Genomic DNA, 17,614 nt, shown 5'->3' with positions numbered 1-17,614 from the left:
CCGTCCCCCGGGTCCCCGGGTGAGTGGTTTTGAGAGAGGTATTCTGCGTGGTCCCTTTAAAAAGAATCCTGGGTCTGAGAAATCAGTTTCTTTCTCATAAACAGTATCCTGTCTTGTTTCCAGCTAAATACTGTCCATACGCCTCTTCTAGGCTCTGGGGCTGCAGGCTGGGGCTTTTTCCCTGGGACTCAGGACCCTCCCCTCTCTGCTAAACTCACTTCCCACCCCATGAGTCTCTCCTGGCTGCCGTTAGCTCTGGGGAGCTGGGCAGCCCTCTCCGCGTTTCCGCTTTTTCTACCAGTCTCAGTGTGGCTTCTTCAGTGTTCCTTGGTTGAAGAGTCCTCTTAGTTTAGTCCAAAGTTGATTTTTCCAGGTGATGGTTCTTAAAATTAGTTTGTAATCCACTTTGGTTCTGGGAAGTGGAGGTTGGTACGTCCGCCTACTCCATCGCCATCTTGTCTTCTCCGCTTTCATCCATTTTTGAGTTGACTTTTGTGTATGTAAGATAGTGGTACACTTTCATTCTTTTGCCTGTGGCTGTTCATTTTTTCAATATTATTTATTAAAAAGACTGTCCTCCACTGTATATTTTTGGCTTTTTTTTTTATAAATTAATTTACCATGTATACACTAGTCTATTTCTTGGTTCTCTGTTCCCATTGGTTTGTTTTTTCATGCCAGTACCATACTGTTTTGATTACTATAGCTTTGTAATATAATTTGAAATCAGGGAGCTGTTGCCTCCATCTTTGTCCCTTCTCAAGATTGCTTTGTTTGGCTATTTGGGGTCTTTGGTTTTTCTACTAAAATTTTAGGATTGTTTTAGTTCTTTGAAAAATGGAATTGGAATTTTTATTGTGCTTGGATTGAATATATAAATTACTTTGGGTAAGGCTTTGCATTTCAAAAAAGCACAGAAATGCTATAAATTCAATGATGAAAGATGCTTCATTTCATATCTGATTTTTAATTTTAGTCAAGAACTGGTAATATTATCATTAGCAGCAGGGATAGGCAGCACATGAAAAGAATATTATTATTACTGGGCTCCTTTGTGAGGAGATCAGGTATGGATTCCAAATGACGGCATAACTATTATTAATGTGTAGAATTTTCACTTACAAAAAAATGCTTAAGAGAAAAATCACCTGGGCTTTCTGTAACATGTCAGTGTGTGTGACCTTTAGATCACCAGAAACAAATGAATAAACAAAGAAAGCATCTCCTGAATTTTACTATTAGGATACATAAATCAAAACAGCATATGACACAATTCATATTTAAATTGAAAAATTTTTGGTTTGACTCCATAAATTCATGAATTAGGGTAAGTTATAGAAGTCAAGGAAAACATGTATTAAAGAATGTGGTGGAGAGGGTAGAAGACAATAAGGGGATAAATGGTGATGAGGGAGAGACTTGCACAATACACAGATGATGTGTTATAGAATTGTACACCTGAAACCTATATCATTTTATTAACCAATGTCACCCCAACAAATTCAATTACGAAAAAACAGAGCAGATTGTTCAATGAGCCTTGGAAATGTTACCCATACAAAAACATCTTCTAAGAGGCCTGTGCTTCTAAGAGTGTTATGTTTAAAACGTAATCTAATGTAAATAAATAAATACGTCAGAACAATCACTTAAAAAAAAATTTGTGTCTGGGATAGTTCAAAGAATTGCATAAATGTGTACCTGGGCAATGCCCTGGAGTGTAGTAGAATCTATGTAGGAGGTATCTTACATATTCACAGAGCTTGAGAAGTCAATAATAACAGCTGTTCCTGTTTAGGTGAGACTGGTAATTTATTTTTTTTTGATAGAGACAGGGAGAGATCGATAGGGATAGACAGACGGGAAGGGAGAGAGATGAGAAGCATCAATTCTTCATTGTGGCACCTTAGTTGTTCATTGATTGGTTCTCATATGTGCTTTGACCGGGGGGCTGCAGCAGAGTGAGTGACCCCTTGCTCAAGCTGGTGATGTTGGGCTCAAGCCAGCAACCATGGGGTCACATCTATGATCCCATGTTTAAGCAAGCGACTCCACGCTCAAGCTGGAGAGCCTGTGCTCAAGCTGGCAACCTCAGGGCTTCGAGCCTGGGTCCTCTGCATTCCGGTCCGATGATCAATGCACTGCACCATGGCCTGGTCAGATGAGACTGGCAATTTCTTTTCACCAAAATAGTATGTAATCATAGATTAAATTATCAGAATGTATAGGAATAGCATTACACCAAGTAATTTCTTTTAAGGCTTATTTTTTTTTCTGATTCTATCAAGGTAATATCCAACTTTTAAAAGGTAAGGTAGCCTGACCTCTGGTGGCGCAGTGGATCAAGTATTGACCTGGAATGCTGAGGTCGCTGGTTCAAAACCCTGGGCTTGCCCAATCAAGGCACATATGGGAATTGCTGCTTCCTGCTCCTCCCCCTTCTCTCTCTCTCTCTCTCTCTCTCCGTCTCTCTTCTCTAAAATGAATTTTTTTAAAAAAAGGCAAGGTATATTTTGGACATTTGGTATTATTTAGGCCAGTCAGCACCTGCAACTTCCTTCCTAGGTTAGAATGTCCTACTTTTGTAGTTATGGGGTAGAGGCTGAAAATCCCAGTTGTTTGCTTTCTCATGTTTTTGTTTTTTTGTTTGCATGTTTTTAATTTGTCTGAAGGTGACTGGCAGCAATGGCTAAGTTAGTCATGCTGCATATTTACCTCCACAGGTTCACTTCTTAGCACATCAGAAATACCTTTTCTCTGGACAAAGATTTCCCGTGCTTCTTTGTAGTTCATATGCAGACACATGACCTGGGGATCCACCATCTAGATCCCCTTGCACCAGATTTTGACTTAGGAGCTAATTGTAAAAATAAAACAAGCAGCAACATCCACAAAGAAAGCAACAACTTAAATCTAGAAATGAAGAAGCATTTTCTTTCATTTGAAAGGGTAAATTATAGTGGCTGTTGGAAAAAGCACTAAAAAGTGGTTCTGGGTGCAGAACTATCAACAGTGTAGGGAGTAGCGGGGCATGTGTTTTGGTGTAAGATCTGATACCTAGAGCACCTCTTAATATTTTTAATCAACATCTGATTAAAAAAGGTAGTAACTGCTCATTATGCAAAACTTAAGAGAACATAGAAAAGGTCAACATGTGTGCTTCCATATATATATATATGGATGTGTACACACACATATGTAGTTTCTTTATACAATTGGGATCAAAGTATGTCATTTTGTGCCTACCCTTGTAATGCTGTTTTCTATGCCATTCTTTGACACTACTTTTCTAAATAACTACATCATTTAACTGTTCTGCTATTGAGTATTTAGAGTCTCTAATATTTTGCTGCCATAGAGCTTCAAACAATATTCTTGTATATAAATCTTTGACTAGATTTCTGCCTTAGGGTAAATTCCAAGATAGCAGACTATTAAATCAGTAAAATTTGAACCTGTTCAAGTCTCTTCATACAGTTGCAAAATTTCTTTCCAGATGTGGCTGACCACCTCGATTCTCTAACTTTTGACTGTAAAAAGCATTGACATAGAACTTTTATAAAACTGGAATGTCAGACATAAAAACATTTTTTAAAATAATGAATGTGGTACCTGTTATGAGAGTATACTACTTATGTGACAGCAATATACATACTTAGAGACATCACATTTAATCCTCACAGTGACTTTTTGTTGGTCCTTTTAGCTTCATCAATGAAATGGCCAAATATCTGTTTAAGGTCACACAACTCATAAAATGTGAACTCAGGAATCAAGTATTGGTTTTCTGATTTCAAAATTCATTCTTTCCCTTATATTATTTCAACCCGACTGAAATAAGTTTTGAGTGTGTAAATGAATACTCATGAGAAATGAAATAAGGGTGAGCTGGAAGTAGTAGAGCGAAAGCAAGAAGCAGTTAAAAAGCATATTGTCTTAGTAAAGAGAATTTAGAAATAGAACACAGTGTTAGCAGGGTATTTTAACCAATGAGTATTTATTAAAAGCCGGGGTGCACCAGGCACAATTCTTGTCCAGTAGGCTAACAGATACAAATGATGTAACCAATTCACTTAGTAGCTTATCTGATTAAACAAAATACATTTCATAGAAATGATTATAAAATGCATTGCAGATAGAAACGGAATATCTTTTATATTACCGATCTTACAGTACCTAAATAATTATTAATAAAAACCAGGCAACCCATGTGGTAAATAAAAGTTAGCAAACCACCAGTTATTACTTTATTTTAGTCAGCAAAAGAAAAAAAGCATGCTATCATCATGCTGAAATGGGTTTCAGCATTCCATACAGACATCCTTTTACAAAAGGAACACAGTCCACCTGTACTCTTAAAAATTCAGTGTCTTTCCTCCTGGCTCAAATTACATTCTACTTTTTGGCTTAAAGATTAGTTGTGGTGTCAAAGTAAGTTTATTTAGTACTTAAGTCCCATGTCTCAGATTCTCGACCTGGGGTACGTGAGAATCAGTCCAATGAAATATTAGAGGAACAAAACAAAACTTAAATGGGATGGTTTATCTGCTTTGCCCAATATTCTAGCCAGTATTCAATGGAGAAGTTCAGATACACAGTTGATAAACCAGAACATAACAGTAGAAGGGTTTGGAAAAAGACAAAATGCTGGTGTTATTTCTTTGAAGCATGTTTGTCCATGAGAGCTCTATTGCATGTTGGAGAGTTATGGCTAATTCTTAAAAGGACCATATCAGGTTTGTTGGCACATGATATATCCCTTAGTTTGAAGGCTGGGGTGGAAAGGACTGAAAAGGCATGTTGTGGAGTGTGTTTGCTGACACAGTCTTGACGGCCACTAAACCAGTCATCCAGGAGAGTGTGCACCAGGTCCTTCCTGAGACCTCCTGAGATAGGTCTGCTTTCTTCAGGCAACAGCCCTGGAAACTTCCATAGAAGGTCAAGGTCAACTTTTATTGCACAGGAACCAAAATTATTCCCCCTCCCCCCTTTTCCTGAGCTGGAGACCTCCTAGTGCAAACATGGCTGGGGATGCTTCTCTGCTCGCTCCTCCGGCCAGCAGGGAGCGCTCCACCAGGACGCCTCCGGGAAGCACCTTCTTCAAAGGGAAGCACGAGGTATCATGTTGGCCCAAGCAATCTGGTCGGTCAGTCACCATTCTCAAGTAACTTTTGTAAGTTGTTCTGTATCTTGAAATAACAACAGAGAAGCTCCTGTTATTAAACAGAATGGAGTCTATTAAGGGCATATTTGCTATGGCCTAAATAATGCTTGAGCTTGTTCAAAAGAGCTCCACCTGGGTTAAATTTGGATCAGGCAAACACATGCCTTTTACTGGAATAGAGTTCTGTTTAACAGTCCACTTTGAGATGAAAAGAGCGAGGGCTGGAAAGGAAAGATGAGAATGCTAGTAGAGACCGAGAGAGATCAGCTAGTTTAAATCAGGGGCAGTCAACCTTTTTATACCTACCGCCCACTTCTGTATCTCTGTTAGTAGTAAAATTTTCTAACCACCCACTGGTTCCACAGTAATGGTAATTTATAAGGTAGGGAAGTAACTTTACTTTATAAAATTTATAAAGCAGAGTTACAGCAAGTTAAAGCATATAATAATAATTACCAAGTACTTTATGTTGGATTTTCGCTAAGTTTGGCAGAATAAATCTTTATAAAACAACTTACTATAGTTAAATCTATCTTTTTATTTATACTTTGGTTGCTCCACTACCGCCCACCATGAAAGCTGGAACGCCCCCTAGTGGGCGGTAGGGACCAGGTTGACTACCACTGGTTTAAATCTAACAAACACCACATAATAATGTATAACACCACTATTCGAGATCATACAACATTTCTCAGAAGACTGACTTTCATAAGGACAGGGATCATGCCCTATCTTTGGATCTCAAGACTAGAGTACAGTGCTGGGCAGGAAAAATGCACTCAGTAAGTGTGTGAACTTGAAAGGATTCAGAGCAAGGAATTCTCAACAACCTGTACTGTGATGGGAGCAAAGAACCCCAGGGACCAGAAGAAAGAGGATGGATTCTTCTGGAAGAAGAGTCTGTGATGTCCTTCAGGCTACACAGGGCACGTGAAGAGGAAGAGCTGGTCTGTGCCAGGAACTCCGTGCACGCTCGCCCTGGGCACACACCGCCACCACCATACAGGGGCGGGCATGACACCAAAACTGAGGTCCAGAGGGGCCTGGAACAAGCCCAGTGACTCAGAGAGTAAATGGCAGAGCAGGGATAAGAGGAGAGGTCCGCCTCCAAAATCTATGCTCCTCCTTCTGTACTGCTCCACCATAAATGCCATTGCCAGTACTAAGGAGTATTTACTTCTTTACCCATAAAAGGCATTGCCTTCACCCTCCACATTCCTACTTCACGTCTTCCCTGCTATCTCACAGGACCAACGATAAAAGCAGGAGTGGGAAGGAAGAAGAAGAAATGAACCCAAGGATGGATATCCAAAATATCCAAAACATACCTACGAAGACAAAACACCCAAAAGTACAACAAAGGAGCTAAATGGGCAATGTACAGAACAAAATCCAAACGGACACTAACATATATATAGAAAGATGTTCACCTGCAGTGGTAATCAGGAAAATGCAAATAAAAATCATAATGAGACCTGATTTCCCACCGTTAGCCTGGGAGGAGGTGGGTGAATGGACTATAAGCCTTAGTCACTAAGGTGGCACCAATGGGAAGAGCATCTGAGGAGACCCTTAGAAGTCAGACTGCACAGGACTTTCCAGCTAATTAGTTAAATCAATGGCAAGTGAAAAAGAGGAGGGAGTTAAAAATCATTCTTAGATTTCCCTGAAAGGGCTGGGATGCCGTGAACGGAAATCAGGAAGTTCCAGGCAGACCCGGAGGCTTGGATAAGAGCAGTCCCTGCAGGAGAGGAGGAAGGAATTGCAGGTGTAAGCCACACGGGCTGAGAAGGCTCCCCTGCTCGGAGCTGCGTTTCACCACCGGGCTGTGCCGCACTAGTTGCCTGACTGCCTCTGGCTGGAGGGGGCAGAGCAATCAAAAAGAACATGGGCGTGTCCTCGTAACTTTTTCTGCTTTAAGTCATCTGTGCCATTTATAACTTTTCAGAATGTCAACATATGCATTCTGACCCTAAATGCACTTTTGACTGCTTCTGCTTTGGGACAAAGGCTTCTGCTGGCACTACGGGCCTCTTAGCTGAGTAGCCGGGCTCTGTCCGAAGCTCTGCACAAGACGTAGCCAGCTGTCCACTCTTGTGAACAAGCCCTCCTGTTTTTCTGTCCTTCATTCCAGAACGTGGTGTCCTAGCCAGGCCCGGCAGGACACCAGGGAGAAACGCAGGAGGGGCCGCGGGGTTCCGCGTGCTTCCGGCCCGAGGACACGGACACCGGAGCGTACCAGAGTAAGCGACCGGAAACTGAAACCCACCTGTCCCCTTGCTCAGCATGGGAGCCAAACATTGGTCAACAGATCATCACAGAAAAAAAAATTCCCTCCCCTTCTCAGCAGCTAACATTTTAGAAAGAAAAACACTTCTCGTTGCTACCTCATACCTTCTCTAGGTTCGTTTTGGAGTTAAAAAAAAGTTTCAAGTCAGCCCATAGATTTAATGACTCAATAGGACTTAATCTGGCATGCCCTGGTTTACAACAGAAGCTTGGAAAACGCCTGTGCTCTCAACACTTCAGTGGTTAAAGGCTACATAACATTTAGTAGAGCAAAACAAACAGTTGATTCACTTGAAGTTCATGTTTCTTCCCAAGTAAGCATAGCTGCGCTATGATGGGGAGCTACCGGGGAATCGGCGGGTTGGAACTGAACACAACTCTAACCCTCTCTTTAAGGATTAGAGAACAAACAAAGTTTTAGACTTGAAGAGGTAAACATGTTGAAAGGAGAAAGAACTGTTAATTAGGTTTAACTCTGGAATATTTCTGGTGTGCTCACCTTTTTCTCCTGTTCCCTCTCCTACTGAGTTCTAAGGCTGCCCCCAACCTGAGGGCAGACTTGCCCTAAAGTTGTCCTACAGAAAGATGCCTCTAGGTAAAGGTACATCAGTGGCCTTCTCAGCAAGGACTCAGGTTGCACTCTGAGGGCCAGTAACACAGAGGGCTTCCGAGCACAACTGTGACGCCACTCAGACCTGCTTTCACATTCCAGGTCTGCCAACTTTCTAGATGTGTCTCCTTGAGCTCGATCCTAGAAACTTGGACTCTTCCTTCTCAGATAGGAACCGTGACACCTGTCTCCCAGGGTTACAACAGGGAAGGAATGCAGTGTTTTATGTATGTATGGCAACCACCGGCCTGGGTGGAGGTGGGGCTGCACGCTCTGGCTGGGACTCCCTGCCACATCCCTCCCCCAAGCCCAGTGTCACGGGTCACTTGCCGCTGTATGGCACACAGAAATATTTCTAATCCAGGAGGAAAACCAGAAGATAGACAAACAAGGAAAATGAGATCGAAACCTACGTCTTGGTGGAAATAAAAAAAACAAAACAAACCAGTCTTTCACATTTACCATGTGATCCCCTGGCTCGGTTTGGTCATTTAGGCTGCCTGCTGCACACCAGCAGTGCTTTTTTTTTTTTTTTTTTTTTTTTTTTTTACAGAGACAGAGGATATCAGAGAGAGGGATAGATAGAGACAGACAGATGGGAACGAAGAGAGATGAGAAGCATCAATCATCAGTTTTTCGTTGTGACACCTTAGTTCGTTGATTGCTTTCTTGAAATATGTGCCTTGACTGCGGGCCTTCAGCAGACCGAGTAACCCCTTGCTCAAGCCAGCGACCTTGGGTCCAAGCTGGTGAGCTTTGCAGAAACCAGATGAGCCCCCGTTCAAGCTGGCGACCTCGGGGTCTCGAACCTGGGTCTTCCGCATTCCAGTCTGACGCTCTATCCACTGCGCCACTGCCTGGTCAGGCCCAGCAGTGCTTTAATGTGTAACCGGTGATGTATGGCAAGTGACGGGTACTACCGCGACCTCCCCCAACACAGGAAAAAAAAATCGGTCACCTTTTCTAGTTTCATTATGTTAGCTGTAAGCTCGCGGCAGAGGACCTCCATATTTAACTGTGCCTGTGACCCCAGGCCAGGGGGTGCAGCCTGTCTGTAGGAACAAGGAGAAAAGTTACCATGGGCGGGAGCGGCACAGGAAGAGGTGGAATAAACACATTTGAAATGCATTTGAACAGGAAACCAGGTTGTAAGAGAAGAGAGTGAGCCTTTGATTTGTTAACATCAGAAAGGCCCTGTGGCGATCCAGGACTCCCAGACTGGATGTGTGGGGACTGATTCTCAATAGTTGGCTGGACATCTCGTAAGCTGCCTTTGTTGGAGCGGCTGTGTTGTGCCTTGGCTTCCAAACAAAAACCAGATGATTATTTTCAAGCACATGATTTCCTAAACCCCTTTAATTAGCCCTCAATGTCTTCTCTATCCCCACTACAGCATAAATTTGCAAGAAGCATTGCTCTTAGTCATGCATGTATTTTTTGTGGGAGCAAGAACGCTTTCCACAAGAACTTTCAGAGTGTTTGGGAATGTCTTTTAATGAATTTAAAGACCTTTGTATAGGCCTTTGAGACTTGCCGTACTCTTGTCTTACAAGCTGTCAGATGTATTCATTATGTACTATTAGACTATTTATGGCACGGATTCTTTCTTACTCTGGGGTCCACTAGCATCCTATACCAGCTAAAACTGTAGGAAACTTAAGAGATGTGTGTGTATGTGTGTGTGTGTGTGTATGTATATATATATTTATATATTAACTGGAGAGATGGTCTAAAGCCGTTTATCAGATATTCACGTTAAGGCTAAGAACCCTGGTCTGTATCTTCTCTGTATTTGTTGGTTGGGATTATTTGTAGCTGTTAAGTTTTTAGGTGGTAATGACTGTCTGACTTATTTTATGTATGATCCATTTTTAAGATACAGGCATGTGGTAAATTATTGGTGATTACCTAAATATTAACAAAGCTCTCAGATGTTTTTCATTTACTAGCACTGAAACGGTTTTTTAAAAATCATTGATCCATACTGTCAAGATCTTAGATCCCAACAAGGAAACTGAATCTACATCTTTCAGTTTCTACACGAAGGATCTGAGACCCAGAGTACTGATTTATGAACATGACATTCTGACAATCTGTAGGCTGTAACTGTAATAACAAGCTGGTACAAAGTACGGATTCAAAAGGATCGCTCTGCAGCACCTGAACAATCAGAGTCGGTGTGCGGAGTCAGAGAGCTGGGCAGTGTGGCTGGATTAATTACCTGGACAAAGTAAGGTACTGGGGAGGCTCAGCTCCTGAAAAGTACTTTATTACCAGACTTTCTGTCATGGGTGTTCCCTGATCGTATGTCATATATGACCTTTATAACTTTTCCTTTAAATGTTTATTTTTCAGATTGCACCTCTTTCTGAGTTGATTATTCAAACAGTAAAATAAATATTTCATTTGCCTTTGTTAGTGAAATTTCCCTGTCATCACCACCAAGTTAATGGAATAACAGAACATGGTGTACATTTGCCTAAAATAATCAAACCCTTATATGACCGTGAACAGAATAGTCTGCAATAATCCAAAGTCACCTCCTAACTCTAAGTGTATTAACATTTTGAACAAAGCCCTGGCTGGTTGGCTCAGTGGTAAAGCATAGGCCCAGCATATGGAAGTCCTGGATTTTATTTTGGTCAGGGCGCACAGGAGAAGCACCCATATGCTTCTCCACCCCTGCCCATCTCCTCCTTCCCTCCCTCCCTCCCCTTACTCGTCCCGAATGGTTCAAGCAGGTTGGCCCTGGGTGCTGAGGAAGCCTATGGTCTTTGAAGTCATATGGACCTGCATTTGAATCCTGATTCTACTTCAAACTGTAAGACATTAAGCTGATTATTTCTGAGTGTCAGTTACCTCATCTGTAAAACGGGAATAATAGTTGCTTTATAAAGGCATACAGAGAGAGATAGAAAAATTGTAGTTATACGTATATGTATTCATTCTAGTTGAGTTGCCAGCACATGGTATGTACTCTGTAAAGGAATAACTCTATGTTTAAAACTTGTGCTAAAAGTATATTTTCTAACAGAATAATTTATTTCTATTTCTCTTTTTAGGCAGGGTGTCAAAATCCTCATGGGACTGGGTTTAAGGGAAAGGGCTCTATGTCTGAATAGGTTTAATTAGCTTAGGCATGTAAAAATGGCAGAGATGAAAAGATTTCACAGATGGGGGAAAGGGAGGGGGAGAGGCAGAGAGGCATCAACTCATTACTCCCAGTGGTTATGTCATTTAGTTGTGCACTTATTGGTTGCTTCTCTTATGTGCCCTAACTGGGGTTTGAACCGATGACCTCAGTGAGTAAGGACAACTCTGTCCACTGAGTCACCCAGCCAGGGCCTAACCTACTCGTTTTTTTTTCCTTTTTAAATCAGTTTGTGGTATAATATACATAAAATAAAATTTACCATTTTAACCATTAAAAAGATTTTTACAGGCACAGTCCACTAATTACTAGTCACATGAGTCTTTATAGTGGTCAAGGGCTTTGCAAGTAAATGTGCTAACATAAAGAGTTACAGATGAAGGCCCTGGCTGGTTGGCTCAGTGGTAGAGCATCGGCCTGGCGTGTGGAAGTCCCGGGTTCGATTCCCAGCCAGGGCACACAGGAGAAGCACCCATCTGCTTCTCCACCCCTCCCCCTCTCCTTCCTCTCTGTCTCTCTCTTCCCCTCCCGCAGCCAAGGCTCCATTGGAGCAAAAGATGGCCCGGGCGCTGGGGATGGCTTCATGGCCCCTGCCTCAGGCGCTAGGCTGGCTCTGGTCACAACAGAGCGACGCCCCGGATGGGCAGAGCATCGCCCCCTGGTGGGTGTGCCAGGTGGATCCCGGTCGGGCGCATGCGGGAATCTGTCTGACTGCTTCCCCATTTCCAGCTTCAGAAAAAATACAAAAAAAAAAATAAAAATAAGAGTTACAGATGAAGAAATGCACTGAGGCACTCAAATTGCTTTTCTCCTAGGAATGTCTTGATTCTGCCATTTCACTGAGATAAACTTTGATATTTCAATAAATGGACCAAGGTCACAACTGAGTCTTAGAGGAACAGAATGAGATGATATAAAATTAGGTCTGCTTCTGGCCTTATCCCTGGCAACACTATAGCAACTCAAGAACATGTACAATCAGGTGGTTCATTTCTAGGACCTTCCTGCCTCTTTGCTTCCCATAAATGTATCCTTAATTAATATGTGCTATGAAGGTTGCTAAGTGCAGCTCCAACAGTATTCTCATCTGAAGTGCCAGCAGATGACAGCATAGGAGGGAAGTGTCTTACTCAGTATGATGGGTGTCCACAATGGAGGTTAGGGACCCCAGCCGCTCCTCCAGTGTATTAATTCTGTATCTCATGTAGAAGGTCGAGATGATTAGTGCACAGACGCTGGAAAGGGATAAGAGAGAAATCTCAGTGGTCAATGGCCAGGCCCCGATGTTCGTAAAACTCAGAGCCAATGTCTAGTCAAGGCAAGGTATTTTCTAAAACACCTTGGCCAAAGAGACTTTGAAAAGACCTTTATTCAACAGGCTGATCCTTGTCATAACACTTCAGAGCTAGAAGGGGATTTTAAACCTTTAGCCCAAGTTCCTCAATTTATAAGAAATTCAAATAGGCTCTCTGCAGGCCACACCCCAGGAAGATCACCACAGCAGTCCTCTTCCTCCTTCCCTGTGGGGCCTCACCAGAAGTGCCCAGCCCGATCTGTTCATGGTGACTCACAAATTCCCGCTTAATCTGGAAACCAAACTGGGCATATCTGCCTTGGTTGTGATGGAACAGCCTAGAACTGGGTCAGGCTATTTTCAGAACAACAACTGATTACAAGACTGGGAGCTGAGGGGGAAGTTAAAAAAGTCAATGCCGAAGTATTCACTAAAGGGGATGACATTTTAAAGTTGTTTTGGCCTCTGTCCAGAGAACATGGGTTGGGTGGAAAATAAACAACAGGGACAAAGATGCTTCGTTCTAATCTTCCAACTAATAGTATCCACTTGGAGCGTGGTCCTCAGCTGATCTGGACGATCGTTTTGCTTTTCATTCCTCCCTTCTCACTATTTAAATGAGAAGGGGGTGGACGGGAAAATGTGACCTAAACCTAAGGAAAACAAATGTTGACGAAGGAGACAAAAATTACTGAAGAAAAGATCTGGGTCACATTAAACACAGTTGAGGTTTACAGTGGCTCTTGGCCACATGAAAAGATTATTCCTTTAAAGAACTGAATCACTGTCTTAAGTCCCTTTTAGTAAATTCATTCGTTCACTTACGCAATTGCGTAGAATATAAGAATATGGCGGAGAGTCGGACATTTCTGAGACTTTACTTTGTGTAAGAGTCCAATGGTTTCTGACTGACCTGTTGGTAGAAATGAAAGTGATCGTTTCAAAACCCCTTTGTCCAGCAATATTGCTAAGGGGAAGAGGCACTTGACAAAGGTAATTATTCCCAATAGAAATCATAGAAAATACTAACTGAAGTCTTCCAGGTGTCATTTTAACTAGTAGTGACAATTCCCTCTGAACGTTTCATTCAACCCATATTTGCTGAGAGACTTCTATGTGTCAAGCATTGTGTTGGAGTGAATGGTGAACCATATAGATACAATCATAGTTCTTATACCAGTATAACTGGTAACTGGTTATTAGAATAATTAGAAAATAAGAAATAATTTAGTAACTTGAGTTTTAACAGCATGTTTTGAGTCACAGTCTCAAAGTATTCAAAATAATGGTGGTGCCGCCACGCAGGCTATTCACCTGTATATCCTCTGTAGTAAAGCAGAGGGCCGGGGGATGTGTGGTGAATGAATAAATATATAAACATGCAAAGACCTACAACAGGAACGGAGGGAGGAAATATGAAAGGCAGTCATACAATGAAATATGTGGGCCCTTTAAAAGTTACAAATACACACACATCCAAAAAATAATAATAATAAAGAAGTTACAAGCACATGCCCTCCACCCGCAGCCCCAATCTGTTCCTTACCATGTGTGGGGAGATTCTTGGTTTTTCCTTCAGGTACTCTGTTCACATGGGCTTCGGCCCTAGTTGGTTTTGCTTCTCCCTTGGAGACATCTAGAACTGTCTGGGATTCGGTCACACGGAAATCTATCAGACCAAAATGGGGCTGGGTAAGTTTTCTCCCCAAAACATTTAAAATGTAGTATCAACCACAAAAGTAAATCAAGCGCCTGACCAGGTGGTGGCACAGTGGACAGAGCATCAGACTGGGATGCCGAGGACCCAGGTTCGAGACCCCGAGGTTGCCAGCTTGAACGTGGGCTCATCTGGTTTGAGCAAAAGCTCACCAACTTGAACCCAAGGTTGCTGGCTTGAGCAAGGGGTTACTCAGTCTGCTGAAGGGCCATGGTCAAGGCACATATGAGAAAGCAATCAATGAACAACTAAGGCGTCGCAATGTGCAACGAAAAACTGATGATTGATGCTTCTCATCTCTCCATTCCTGTCTGTCCCTGTCTATCCCTCTCTCTGACTCTGTTAAAAATAAATAAATAAATTTAAAAAAAAAAGTAAATCAAGCTCTTCATGTGCTTGATAATGGCCAAGGACATAAATGGATCTTCTCATAAACTGGTTGAGTGGCTAGGGATTAAAATCTAATGATCAAGCAAATACATAATGAAATGATATAAAGCAGGGGTCAGGAACCTATGGCTCACGAGCCAGATGTGGCTCTTTTGATGGCTGCATCTGGCTTGCAGACAAATCTTTAATAAAAAAAAACAACATTAAAAATATAAAACATTCTCATGTATTACAATCCATTCATTTCCTACCACTCATGTTCAGGGTTGTGGGTGGCTGGAGCCAATCACAGCTGTCCTCTGGGACAACACCAAATTTTTATTGGATAATGCATAATGTACACGGGTCATTGTATGGCTCTCATGGAATTACATTTTAAAACATGTGGCGTTCATGGCTCTCTCAGCCAAAAAGGCTCCTGACCCCTGATATAAAGACAAGTCTGTCTTTACCCCACTGACTCATGGAGATGGTTGAGCTATAACAATTACTAGTATTATTAAAAGAGGGAAGGAAACATATGTTTCTCTCAATCAACCTAATATTATGTTGATTTAAGAGACATTTATTAAATATGTATACATGGAAATGGACTTTTACCACATAGGCAATCCCGTTTCTTGGAAGTTTTCAAACTATCTTTTCTCCAGATTCCCTTTCCAATTTTTAACCAGGAAGACAAGGGCTGTTTGTTGTTGGTGGTTTTGTTTTTTGTTTTTAAAGGGTGGGATGAAGATGTTTTGGGGAGAATTACATTTTAGTCAAGATAGAAAAATTTCCCAGACCTCTCGAGTTTTCAGATTCGGGCGTCTGAGAACCAGAACTGCTGTATCCTTCCATGTCTTGCCTTCTTTGTTGAACCACTCCATCCAGATCTGAGAATTCATCATTGAAATCCTGAAGGGAAATAATGAAATGAAGAGAGGCCAATTCTCCTTATTAAAGAAGCAGGTCCTTGTAACCCCAGCCTTTTCATTTAGACCTGACCTATAAAATATGGAAAAGAAGGAAAGATTTCCCCCCCAAAATCACTGAATATCTGGTTACTGACACTGAGATTGTTCCAGGTCAGTTAAAATTCAATCAACAAACAGTGGCTGACTTATTTGAAACAATAAATGTCTAGAAAAAAAAATGGAATGCTGATGATTAAAAGGCTTCCAGGGTAAAGCTTCAGATGCCTTGATTAGCTCTTGGTAATGAGAAAGAATGACTGAAATAGACATATATAGAAGAAAAAGGGATACAGAAAGATCTAAATGCCTGTTTGAATATGTGGGCACTGAGAAAGGTATTCTTTGATTATAGTTTTAAAAAAGGCATTGGAGGCCCTGGCCAATTTGCTCAGTGGTAGAGCATCAGCCCAGCATGTGTATGTCCTAAATTCGATTCCCGGCAGGGCACACAGGAGAAGCACCCATTTGCTTCTCCACCCTTCCCTCCCTCCTTTCTCTCTGTCTCTCTCTTCCCCTCCAGCAGTCAAGGCTCCATTGGAGCAAAGTTGGCCCCAGGTGCTGAGGATGGCTGCATGGCCTCCACGTCAGGCGCTAGAATGGCTCCAGTTGCAATGGAGCAATGCCCCAGATGGGCAGAGCACCGCCCCCTAATGGGCTTGCCAGGTGGATCCTGATTGGGCGCTTGCGGCAGTCTGTCTGCCTCCCTGCTTCTCACTTCAAAAAATACAAAGAAAAAAAAAAGGCATTGGTAACTGACAAGGGAAAATGGCTTTAACAAATTAGACTCTGAAAGGAAAATTTTAGCTTTTCAAAACATGCTCAGTGCTATTACATTTAAATTAGAGAAGGATGATAGAGGAGCGAGGAGTAGGGGAAAGAGCAGAAATGTTTTACTCTGTATCCCATTCATTCCCCCAAAGTGTTTAAGGCCAATAAAACATCCCGGTGAAGGTACAGTTGGGCTGAGCTCTCCACAATTTAGTGAGCTGTCAGATGAGGAAGGGATTCATCTTATAAGCAAATTACCAACTTTTCACTTTCAACTAGCTATCTTCTGGTCATTTCAACATTCACTTCAATTTCACATAAGATTTTTAGAGGGATAGAAAATTGAAAAATAGTTCAAGTCTCTTCAATTTAATAATGATTTATTGAATGCCTATCATGTGTCAGACAGTATGCAAAGCTCCTTACACACACAACTGCACCTGACATTCACACCCACATTGTGAGGCTGGCATTTTACTAGATGAAGAAACCAAATGAGAGCAGTTAAAGAGCTCGTCTGATGGCATAGCTCAGCTAGGTGGGACCCAGATTTGAAACCATGCATGCTGGGTTCCAAGTCATATGTGTTTAATTGTCTACTGGACTCCTTCTCACTATTTTTTAAAGGTTTTTAAAAAAATGTTTTTATAAAAAAATCAAGATAACAGTCAGCATTTTAAGTGGACAATTTAGTCATTTTTAGAGTAGTCACAATGTTGGACAACCATCGCTACTATCTTATTTCAGAACATTTCTTTCACCCCTAAAAGAGAAATATTTATCCATTAGCAGTCACTCCCAACTTTTCCTTCTCCCACATCCTTTGGCAACCACTGATCTATCAATACATTCTGTTGTATGGATTTGCCTGTGTGGAACATTTTGTATAAACTGAATCATACAATATTGTGGCCTTTGTGTCTGGCTTTTCAATTAGCACAGTGTTTTCAAGGTTCATCAATGTTACAGTGTGTACCAGCAATTCTTCATTCCTTTTTAGGGACATAATATTCCATTGCATGGGGAGATTACATTTTATTTATCCATTTATCAGTTGATGGACATTAGTGTTGTTTCTACCTTTTTAGCTATTATGAATAATAGCTATGATCTTTTTTTCTTTTTTTGAGAGGGAGGGAGAGAGATGACAAGCATCAACTCATAGTTGTGTCATTTTAGTTGTTCACTGATTGCTTCTCATATGTGCCTTGACCTGGGGGGCTCAAGCTGAGCCAGTGACCCCTTGCTCAAGCCAATGACCTTGGGCTTCAAGTC

At 41.7% G+C, this 17,614-nt stretch overlaps 1 protein-coding gene across 7 annotated transcripts in view; it reads right to left on the bottom strand.

The window, feature by feature from the left end:
* Nucleotides 1-4,213: 4,213 nt before the first annotated feature.
* The window catches only part of GRAMD2B (GRAM domain containing 2B), a 127,249-nt gene continuing 113,848 nt past the window's right edge, over nucleotides 4,214-17,614 (bottom strand). For 4 of the 7 annotated variants that reach the window (XM_066274222.1, XM_066274228.1, XM_066274227.1 and 1 more), the window contains 6 exons: nucleotides 15,401-15,512; nucleotides 14,055-14,177; nucleotides 13,334-13,421; nucleotides 12,345-12,449; nucleotides 9,022-9,115; nucleotides 4,214-5,189 (listed from right to left, as the gene is read on the bottom strand). In XM_066274222.1, coding sequence (XP_066130319.1) covers nucleotides 5,148-5,189; nucleotides 9,022-9,115; nucleotides 12,345-12,449; nucleotides 13,334-13,421; nucleotides 14,055-14,177; nucleotides 15,401-15,512 — 564 coding nt within the window. In that variant the 3' untranslated portion in view covers nucleotides 4,214-5,147. Of the gene's footprint in view, nucleotides 5,190-5,210; nucleotides 5,386-9,021; nucleotides 9,116-12,344; nucleotides 12,450-13,333; nucleotides 13,422-14,054; nucleotides 14,178-15,400; nucleotides 15,513-17,614 lie in introns of those variants that run through there. The other 3 variants (XM_066274224.1, XM_066274223.1, XM_066274226.1) reach the window with 3 other exon arrangements.

The sequence above is a fragment of the Saccopteryx bilineata genome, chromosome 4 (genome assembly GCF_036850765.1).
Source record: "Saccopteryx bilineata isolate mSacBil1 chromosome 4, mSacBil1_pri_phased_curated, whole genome shotgun sequence".
NCBI lineage: Eukaryota > Metazoa > Chordata > Mammalia > Chiroptera > Emballonuridae > Saccopteryx > Saccopteryx bilineata.
The sequence above is the reverse complement of the archived record's forward strand: the minus strand, read 5'-3'. Positions and strand labels throughout refer to the sequence as shown.